This window comes from Danio rerio, chromosome 19 (genome assembly GCF_052040795.2).
Source record: "Danio rerio strain M-AB ecotype USA chromosome 19, GRCz13ab, whole genome shotgun sequence".
NCBI classification, from domain to species: Eukaryota; Metazoa; Chordata; class Actinopteri; order Cypriniformes; family Danionidae; genus Danio; species Danio rerio.
Window position 1 is genome coordinate 43,828,171 of NC_141039.2, and position 11,739 is coordinate 43,839,909.

Consider the following 11,739-nt stretch of genomic DNA (forward strand, 5'->3'; position numbering starts at 1 on the left):
TGAAGAAAGAGCAGCTCGTGCGCATGCAGAGAGTCTGCGTCTGAACCCCGACCCCCCACGTAAATGAACGAGTGCAGCCACAGACAGACATTCATCCATAAATTCAGGCATATATAGAAATGACAGATATACTGCAGGTTACAGCATATAGAGCTATTATATGGCAGGAAACGGGTGTAATTTATGATGGTCTCCAGTTCTGTAAAAGCTAATGAGCTGTTTTTGGGTGAAAGTCGAGACGAACCAATTTTTGTTTCCGCATCTTGTTAAATTCATTTTCTAAAAAGTTTTATATGGAAGTCATTATAAATAGAAAGTGATCTTTTATGAAAATATCAAAATATGGCTATTTTTCCTCAACATGTAAAATAAACTGCATATAAAATAACAAAAATATCACTCAGTTCATTTAAGATGAAACAACATACTGTGTTTGACCTGTTATTAAAGTATAAAAAATTCTATGTTATCAAACTAAACAATACCCGGCCACTTTATTAGGTACACATGTCCAACTGCTTGTTAATGCAAATTTCTAATCAGCCAATCACATGGTAGCATTTTGTCATGTAGACATGGTCAAGACAATCTGCTGCAGTTCAAACTGTGCATCAGAATGGGCAAGAAAGTGATTTAAGTGACTTTGAACGTGGTATGGTTGTTGGTTCCAGACGGGCTGGTCTCAGTATTTCAGAAACTGCTAATCTACTGGGATTTTCACGCACAACCTTCTCTAGGGTTTACAGAGAATGGTCAGAAAAAGATCAAATATCCAGTGAGCGGCAGTTCTGTGGGTGCAAACGTCTTGTTGATGCCAGAGGTCAGAGGAGAATGGCCAGACTGGTTTGAGCGGATAGAAAGTCAACAGTAACTCAAATAAGCACTCGCTACAACTGAGGTCTGCAGAAGAGCATCTCTGAACGCACAACACTTCCAACCTTGAGGCAGATGGGCTACAGCAGCAGAAGACCATACCAGGTGCCACTCTTGTCAGCTACAAACAGAAAACTGAGGCTACAATTCACACAGGTTCACCAAAATTGGACAATAGAAGATTGGAAAAAATGTTGCCTGGTCTGATGGGTCTCGATTGCTGCTATGACATTCGGATGGTAGGGTCAGAGTTTGGCATCAACAACATGAAAGCATGAATCCATCCTGCCTTGTATCAACGGTTTAGGCTGGTGTGGGGGATATTTTCTTGACACACTTTGGCCACATGAGTACCAGAAGAGCTTTGTGTCAATGCCACAGCCTACCTGAGTATTGTTGCTGACCGTGTCCATTCCTTTATGACCACAGTGCACCCATCCTCTGATGGCTACTTCCAGCAGGATAATGCACCATGTCATAAAGCGTGAATCATCTCTGGTTTCTCAAACATTACAATGAGTTCACTGTACTCAAATGGCCTCCACAGTCATCAGAACTCAATCCAATAGAGCACATTTGGGATGTGGTGGAATGGGAGATTCGTAACCTGGATGTGCAGCCAACAAATCTGCAGCAACTGCGTGATGCTATCATGTCCATATGGATCAAAATCTCTGAGGAATATTTCCAGTACTTTGTTGAATCTATGCCATAAAGGATTAAGGCAGTTCTGCAGGCAAAGGCGGTCCAACCCAGTACTAGTAAGGTGTACCTAATAAAGTGGCCGGTATTTTGTAATATTTCATTATATATATATATTTTTTTTTTTTCCCACTTCCCTTTTAACTTAAAATCTTAATGGAAAACCTAGAGGTTTAAAACACAGTGGAAAAGTATTACAAATGTAAACCAATCCGTTTCTTGGCCTGCACTGTGTACTTAACTGTGATTCTTCAAGGTATTTTAATATTATCAAATTATCATTGTTTTAAATATTCCTGACAATAAACTGTAAATCTGACATCTAACATTTTCACAGTACTTTTTTGTATTTTTTCGTGAACTGTACAATTATGCATTTTTGATGAGAACAAAAGAATGCCCCAGTTATGTCATGACTCTTGGTCAACTGACAGAATTCAGCCCTCGAGTGTGGATGTGAGAACAGCATGGATCAATTTCTCTTCTTGTTAAAATGTGTCCCTAAATGCCACCAGTAGTTACGGCAGAGGACCACATACGTTGCGTCTAATCCATTCCATGATTTATCAGCACATGCAGCCTATTAATGTTCTCTGTGGAGAACACTGCAGAGACGCCCAGACTCTGGCTGTTCTGGTGGTTGGAGCAAATCTGTTTGGGATTATAGAAATAGTGGTGCGGGAGGCAAAGAACCGTCCAAAATCCCAGCAATGGTAGAGAAACCCCAAACAGCTGTCTGCAGGATTTGTTGACATTTCTCTGCTTTGCATATTCACTGCTTGTTCGAGCTCAGTGATTTTATACGCTTCGTGATGTTTACTGCCGTTCAGTGTTTGGCTTTTACTGTAGTTCCTTCACTGAAACTTTATGTGTTTTAGCACGTCCCTTTCTGTCTGTCTGTCTGTCTGTCTGTCTGTCTGTCTGTCTGTCTGTCTGTCTGTCTATCTCTGTCTGTCTGTCATTTAGTAATTTGTTGTACCAATTCATTAATTAATTGTTCTACTTTTATTGTTCTATAATTATTATTCTATCTATCTGTTCATCTGTCCCTTCGTCTTTCCGTTCGTCTATTCGTCTGTCTGTCATTTAGTCATTTGTTGTATAGTTCTGTCAATTAATGTTTCATCTGTCTATCTATCTATCTATCTATCTATCTATCTATCTATCTATCTATCTATCTATCTATCTATCTATCTATCTATCTATCTATCTATCTATCTATCTATCTATCTATCTATCTATCCATTTATCCATCCATCCATCCACCTACCTACCTGTCTATTATGCTATCTATGTTTGTTTTTTTGTGTTCTATATCATTCTGTTTATGGCTCTATGCATGGATTGCTTCATTGATTTATTTATTGTTTTGTCTGTCTCTTGTTTTATCTATCCGTATTTCGTTCTATCAATCTTCCTATCTATTGTAAGTTTTGTTTATTTTTGGTCTGATCCATCCCTCCATCCATCATCCATCCATTCATCCTTACAATCCATCCATCCATTCAATCCATTCATCTGTTCAATCCATCCATTGTTCAATCCATCCATCCCATCATTCAATCTATCCATCCAATCCATTGTTCAATTCTATCCATTGTTCAATACATCCATCCAATCAATCATTCATTTCTGTCCAACGTTAAAGCCATCCCTCAATCCATCGTCCAATTATATCCATTGTTCAGTCCATCCATTCAATCAATCATTCAATTCTACCCAACATTCAATCCATCCATTCAATCCATCCATTCAATCTATCTGTTCAATCTCTCCATCCGTTCAATCCATCGATCATTTAAACCATACAATCCATCGTTCAATTATATCCATCGTTCAATCTATCCAATCAATCGTTCAATTCTATCCAATGTTCAATCCATTTGTTCAATCCATCCATCCGCTCAGTCCATCCATCATTCAATCCATCCAATCCATCATTCAATTCTATCAATCATTCAATCCATCCATCCAATCCATTGTTCAATTCTATCCAATGTTTAATTTATCCATTAAATCTATCCGTTCAATCCATCTATCCATTCAATCAATCCGTTCAATCTATCTCATTCAATCCATCCATCCATCCCATCGTTCAACTCTGTCCATTGTTTAATCCATAGTTCAATTCTATCCATCGTTGAACCCATCTACCCAATCCATAGTTCAAAGTCTATCCATCGTTCAATCCATCCATCTTATCCGTGGTTCAATCCATCCATCCATTCCAACGTTTAATTCCATCCATCTGTTTAATCCATCCATTTAATCCATCTGTTCAATCCATCCATCTGTTCAATCCATCCATCTGTTCAATCCATTCAGTCAATCTTTCAATTCTATCCAACATTCAATCCATTCATTCAATCTATCTGTTCAATCCATCCATTCAATCCATCCATTTGTTCAATCTATCTTGTTCAATCCATCCATCCCATCGTTCAGTTCTATCTATCATTCAATCCATAGTTCAAATCTATTCATCGTTGAATCTATCCATCCAATCCATCATTCAATTTTATCCGTCGTTCAATCCATCCATCCAATCCATCATTTAGTTCTATCCGTTGTTCAATCCATCCATCCAATACATCATTCAATTCTATCCATACATTTAATCCATCCATTCAATTCATCAATCCGTTCAATCCATCCATTGTTCGTTCCATCCATCCAATCCATTATTCAATTCTATTCATCGTTCAATCTATCCACCCAATCCATCGTTCAATTCTATCCATCATTGAATCATCCATCTAATCCTTTATTCAATTCTATCCATTGTTCAAGCCATCCAATCAATCGTTCAATATCCATCGCTCATTCTATCGATCAATTCTATCCATTGTTCTGTCAAACTGTATATCATTTCTCATTATTATTCTAATTATCATTCTATTGTCTATTATTCTTTAGTTCTATCGTTCTATCTTGTATTGGTCTGCCTGTCTGTCTGTCTTGACCAAGATACAGATCCATTCATCTGTTCACCTGTCCATCTGTTTGTAAGAAATAAGCAAGTAAACAGATAGATGGATGTTAGCTAGACTGATATATAGACAGACATATAACATTATCGGTAAAATCTTGCCTTCTAGGCAGAACAACAGATGTCAGATATGTATGTATTCCACTCTGCTGTTTTAAATGTATTGTCCATTCATGCAAGCGAGAGTGGTGCCGGCATAATGAAAGAGCGAGACACATGAAAGCATGAAAGAGAGTCAAACTTCCCCTATCTGATGTCATTTTCAGATCTTGGGCTCCTCAAACCGAGAGAGAGGTCAGGAGCGAGGCTCTCATATTCACCTTGTGTCCTCCTCTCCCCTCCTCCTCCGTCACCTCCCAGCTTTGTCATCCCATCCCTCTACTTCGCTCCCATGGCACTTCTCTCTTTTCTTCTCCTGTTCGCTCTGACAGCTCCTTTCATCCATTGTCTTCCATCGTGCCTTCAGCTCCGGCTCTCTCGCTGCTCCTACACGGCAGGCACATTCACATTCAGTCAGCACCAATCATTACTTTTTTTCTCCCTTTTAAAAAGCAGAAATCAAATGCTGAAAAAAGATTGATTGGGGTGCGTTTGTATGGTACAGGTGTTTTTGTAGTAACACCGTTACAGGGTATTGTCAAGAAAAATGCCACAGGAACTGCTTTTTTGTGTTGATAAGATTTTATAAAGGTTTTTATTCAACATAGAAGTTTGACTTTCGACTCCATGCCTGATTTCAGAGACTTATGTGTTTTCTGTCAACACCGAAGCTTCGTTCACCACAGTTGAATTGGTTGAACAATAGAACTGATGATTTGAGGTGAGCAGGCCTGATGTGATGACTTAATTTATGCAAGTGAGAGCAGAGTTCAGCATTATGCAACACAACTTCAAGACATTAAATCTGATTTGGTCTACATAATGTTGTGGTTGAGTGTAGATTCAGTTCAATTCATGCTCCTTTATATAGCGCTTTTACAATGTAGATTGTGTCCAAGCAGCTAAACATAGAAGTTCTAGTAGATTGAAACTGTGTCAGTCCAGTTTTCAGAGTTGAAGTTCGGTTTGGTTTAGTTCTGTGTGGTTTAATTTTCACTGCTGAAAGTCCAAACACTAAAGAGCAAATCCATCATTGCACAGCTCCACAAGACCCAAATCAAGCAAGCCAGTAGCAAGAAAGAAGTTCACCAATTGACGAAAGTAAAGGGAAAAAAAACTCGAAACCAGGCTCAGTTGGGTACGACCATTTCTCCTCTGGCCATACTTCTTGTGCAGAGCTGCAGATGGTGGAGAAATTCTTTCTAGTCTGTAGTGTTTATGACTTGATTCTACACACATACAGAGATAAGCAGACAAATGACAGAAACTGAGCATGTATTATTTGTTTTTAATACACAATGCTTTGATACCTCTACAAAATTAGCATTTTAGAATCTTTAAATTTGCTGTGTTATTTTTAGTTTCATTTCAATCTAAAGTCAAACATCCAGGAATTTTTGCTGGTAATAGCAGTAGCACAGTTACTAGGGAGACTGGCTGTAGAAACGCCTACTACTGACTTTATGACATGGTCTATTTATAGGGCTATCCATTAAACCTGCAGATAAAAAGTTACGAATGTCAGAATTAGGCAATGGGAATTAGCTGTTTTATGTGATAATCTGACCATTCAACCATGTTTAGTAGAATATTTGTGTCTGTTTTTGACTGGTCAGTTTTTTTTTACTCCCTTTTTTGTGTCATAAACAGGATCTATGTCAGAGAGATTACATATTACTTCTCAATCCATCATTGATTGATGTTTTTAATAGCATTTATAATCACGTCGCCAGAATCTTTAGCAGCTTTTATATTATTGTGCTGAATGTAGACATGTGATGATAACAGTTTTAAAGTTTGGAAAAGCCAAGGTTTTAAATCCGCCAAATTTTTCAGCTATACCTTTCCTAAGGTATAAATAAGATTTATTTATTTATTTATTTATTTTTTTTTAAATAGGGGGGTCTATTTTCCCGCCCTAGACGCGGCTATAACTGAGGCGCGAGTGGCGAGGGTAGTTTAGGGGACGCCGCCCTCTCTATTCTGCCGTCCTAGACGCGGATATAACATATAACTGAGGCGCGGGTGGCGAGGGCAGTTTAGGGGACGCCATCCCCTCTATTCTGCCGCCCTAGACGCGGCTATAACTGAGGCGCGGGTGGCGAGGGTAGTTTAGGGGACGCCACCCCCTCTATTCTGCCTCGCTAGACGCGGATATAACTGAGGCGCGGGTGGCGAGGGTAGTTTAGGGGACGCCGCCCTCTCTAATCTGCCTCCCTAGACGCGGATATAACATATAACTGAGGCGCGGGTGGCGAGGGCAGTTTAGGGGACGCCACCCCCTCTATTCTGCCTCGCTAGACGCGGATATAACTGAGGCGTGGGTGGCGAGGGTAGTTTCGGGGACGCCGCTCTCTTTATTCTGCCACCCTAGACGCGGATATAATTGTGGGCGCGGATGGCGAGGATAGTTTCGGGGACGCCGTTCTCTCTATTCTGCCACCCTAGACGCGGATGAGGGCGCGGGTGGCAAAGGTAGTTTCGGGGACGCCGGCCTCTTTATTCTACCGCCCTAGGAGGCCGCCTAGGTCGCCTCTAAGGAAGCGCCGGCCCTGGTCATGGGTCACGGCCATCGCTCGATGCAGAAGTATAAACCAGGCTTTAGAAACATCCGACATGACAGTGGAAAAGCAGCTTTTTTTGTCCCAACACCCATTGTGATTAACAAATCACTGCAACAGTCCAAATCGGACTAAGGTTGTATCTTATCTTGTTTCTCTGAGAATGCAGGACATTTTCTATTTTTGAAATATCTTATAAAATCATTTTTAGAAGCTCTGTAGAGGGGAATACTAGATGATACTAGACTGTTTACAAAGCATACACTATAATGCCTCTTACATTATGATTAGCGATTGTTGCACACTCTGAAGCGTTTGCGTACTCCCACAGGCCTTGATTACGTTGCCCTGTGGAGTCCACTTCCGAACCAGATCCTCCAAACTAACTTATTGCCTGTTTCCTCAGTACACGGCAGGGGCCAGTTGTTAACGTTAATAGATCAGCTCAACACTGCTCTGGTCTTGTTGACGGATGTCCTGTCAGGGCTGCACATGTGAGATTAGTTTCCCTCTACAGGTGGCTCTGTCTAGTGTCCTCCACTGCCATGCTGTAGCACAGCCGATCATGCCTCAGGCCAGGGGTTTCTAAAACACCCCTGTGGGAGAATCAGCTCAGCTTTTAATGCAGATGCAGTGCGCTTAAATACACCCCAAACCTCTACTTTACTGACACACACACACATGCACACTCTCCCTCCCGCAGTTGTGTTATTTTTGGCTCTCTTCAGGACATATGTCATCGGGGAGTGCGTGCTGCACACGGTTAATTAGTCTACCTCAAAGCAGGAATAAAGCACAAGATATTTAATAGTGCTCTTATAGTGCCGCTTGTCACGAACACGTGCAACATACTGTGTGAAAGCAAGTCAGCGGCAGAACCAACAGTGGGACCTTAAAATGTCAGCGCTCTGATTCATGGCCAAAAGCATTCACACAAAAGAGTTTTCCTCCTCAATCATGACTTGTAAGTATTTATTTGATATAATCAAGAGGACAGAGTGGTGTTTGTCCCTTGGTGTTTGCCGTTCGGCCTGTCTGGAACAGGAAACGTGCGGTGCTGGGAGAGTTCGCTAATGTGTGATAATTTATTAGGCTATTTTAGATGCTTATGCAAGTGTCAGGTTGTTTGATTTTCAGCAGAAAGCCAATAAATCCAAATCTTGCAGTGATATAATGTTCTAGTTTATGCATTAAAGTAACTAAAAGAGCTCATCAGCCCATGAATTTCTCCTGTAACTTTTTTTGAAGTATACAAATTTACATTTTGATTTGTGGGTAAGTGACTAATCAGAATGTCTATGATAAAGACAAGTCTTGTTTGTTTAAGACAAGTATTCATTTCTTAAATATAGTTTTTTTGTAACTTTAAAAGGTTTTACCTTTAAATGTAACACTTGTTATGTGATGCAAAACTAATAATATACTTTTGTTAAGCCTTGCATAAATGTGGGATGCATCTCTTAGGATTTCTTTTGTGTTTTGAAGTGTTTTAATAAATATTAACAGTGCTTGAAGTTAACTTTTTTGATCATCAGCCACTGTGGCAAGTAGTTTTCCAATGTTTTAAGTAGTGGTGGGCCGTTATCAGCTATGAAAAAAAATATCGCCGTTAATCTATTCTCAAAGTTGAGTTGGGAGCTGGTTCTATTCTATGCAAGCTATGATGACTTTCACCTTGATATCCTGGCCGAATTGCACTGTAGGTGGCGAGAACGAGTATTCAAATCTGTGTGGATTCCTCCTGTGAAATTACCACATCAAACATTTCATGCTAACATGGATGCAGTTCACTAGAGTGAACTCTCTTTTTAGAGTGAGCTTTTTAAAATGAATGGCAGTGAATGAAAGTCAAACCTCTCTGAGGTTCAAGTCCAAAGGCATGCTCTATAGGTGAATCGGGTAGGCTAAATTGCCTGTAGTGTATGTGTGTGAATGAGAGTGTAGGGTGTTTTCCAGTGATGGGTTGCGGCTAGAAGGGCATCTGCTACGTAAAACATATGCTGGATAAGTTGGCGGTTCATTACGCTGTGGCGACCCCAGATTAATAAAAGGAATAAGCCGAAAAGAAAATGAATGAATGAATACCAACACAAATTTTCATAAAGAGGAACTGAGAGAGAGAACTGGTGTATTCAGATTAGTGTGTGAAGTTTTAATGCATTTTGAGATCTATATAGATAAACTAGCATCACATCAGTGACCTTAATTCAATACCAAGCTGCAGTTTGCACTTCTTGTGTCCACTGTGTCCATCCTTGAGGTCATTCTTACTGTTAGCCTCATCCAGGACATGCGTTGTTGTCAGACTGAAGGCTGGCCGGGTTTGGGCATGTGATAGACATTAGCACTGGGAGAGAAGTCCAGATCATTATGTTTAAGAGCTTTACAATGCTCATTAACAGCTTTCTACCACACAGTCCTGGCAGGGGCTCCTGGCTCCTGCAGCCTTTGGCCTGACTCTGTTAGAGCCTTCTTTCTCTTTCTAAAGACAGATTTTAACCCTGACAGTCCTTTACCTGACACACTCACAGTCAGAGCTTTTTCACGGAGTTCATCCTCTTTCACAGTCTAACAGCTAGCGTAAAGCAAGGTCAAAGTAGCGCTATATTAATGTACTGTCACCATCCTCCTCTTTAAGCACTTCATCAGGAGTTTCACCAGTGATCAGATGCACTGATGCCGGTGCATTGCCACACTCATACCTGTTACATATGAGGCCCCGTGGCCACTACTGTTATTTTCATAAGACCACTTAAGACCCACTAAGATAAACACACTACCGCTGAGAAGTCTTTAAACAATTTGTCACCGAACAGTTTCCAGACAAAGTGTTAATTTAATGCATCGAAATGAACCCCAATTCATGTAGAACGAGAGGGAGAGGTCTTGCATACTATATATATATATATATATATATATATATATATATATATATATATATATATATATATATATATATAATCATAATTAAGTTATGCAAATCTAAATATTTGGTTTCCTGTGATACAAGGGTCCAAAAAGGGTGAAAACTTCATGTACAGTAAGTATTATGTAGACATGTCTGCATAAATATAGGATGCCTTGTACTCAATGTATTATTTAGTTTGCATTACGTGTCAGAATAATATATCCTGTTGAGCTGTTTACTTTATGGCTTAGTTAATGTCGAAATTTAAAATGTCATTAATAACTCACCCTCATGGTTTTCCAATTCTCTGAGACCTTCTATTATCTTCTGAATACAAATGAGGATATTTTAGATTCAATCATCATTTAAAGTCCATAAAAACAAAAAAAAAAACTTCCTCAAAACAGACAATATGCCTTCAGTGGCATATAGTCAAAAATAGGGTGATGCAGGTACAGCATCACATGAGGTACAGGTGAATTGGGTAGGCTAAATTGTCTGTAGTGTATGAGTGTGTGTGTGGATGTTTCCCAGAGATTGGCTGGAAGAGCATCCGCTGCATGATAAGTTGGCGGTTCATTCCGCTGTGGCGACCGCGGGTTAATAAAGGGACAAAGCTGAAAAGAAAATGAATGAATAAACAGAAATATCAGAGAGCTCTCGGATTTAGTCTGAAGTATCTTAATTTGTGTTCTGAAGATTTGTGAATGAATGTTGGGTTTGGAATGACAAAAGGATGACTAATGGCATTTTTCTCTTTAAGTGATAGTCATTCATTCATTTTCTTAGTCCCTTTATTAATCCTGGGTCGCTACAGCGGAATGAACCGCCAACTTATCCATCAAGTTTTTACAAGCGGATGCCCTTCCAGCCGCAACCCATCTCTGGGAAACACACACACACTCATTCACACTTATACCTTTATGAGTTTCTTTCTTCTGTTGAACACATAAGAAGATGTTTTAATGAAAGCGAAAAACCTGTAACCATTGACATCAAAAGTAGGAAAAACACATACTATAGAAGTTATTGATTTCCATCATTTTTTAAAATATCTTTTTTGTGTCCAACGGATGAAAGAAACTCGAAAGATTAAAAAAAAAACTAAAGTGTGAGTAAATGAAGGATTATTTTTGGCCGAACTTAAAGCTCACGTGTAATCTTTTGAACTAAACTTAATTAAATTCATCTTAAATGTAAGTAATTCTGTTCATATGTCTTTTTTGCAGTTTTAGTGGTACTAAAGTAAACGACAACGTCTGTCTGCTGAGTTAATGTGCATAGCTGCGCTCCAGGTTGTCTGTATGCGCAGAAAGATGTCATCACGGTGAAAACTTCATGTACAGTAAGTCACTCAACAGCTTGATTGGTGTATATTAAAATGAATGACTTTTCTCAACTTTATGAGGCAGTGTGTAATGTACCTCAGCTCGTTTGTAGCTTTAATTCTCCCCTCAATTCAGTGTGAGGACTTCAGGGATGGCTGCATATTTCAGTGGAGACATTTGAGTGCTGGAAAAATGAATTCTTCTTAAGTGCTTTGCTGTGTTGGTCACCAACCTTAAAAGATATCCATAAAACCCAATTCCCAACAGGGTCTAAAATAT

At 39.6% G+C, this 11,739-nt stretch overlaps 1 protein-coding gene across 1 annotated transcript in view; it reads left to right on the forward strand.

Moving 5' to 3' along the window:
- Positions 1–11,739, forward strand: part of dlx6a (distal-less homeobox 6a) — a 49,124-nt gene that overhangs the window by 9,450 nt on the left and 27,935 nt on the right. Inside the window, exon 2 of the mRNA XM_087293907.2 lies at positions 11,362–11,477. Coding sequence (XP_087150033.1) covers positions 11,471–11,477 — 7 coding nt within the window. The 5' untranslated portion in view covers positions 11,362–11,470. The remainder of the gene's footprint in view (positions 1–11,361; positions 11,478–11,739) is intronic.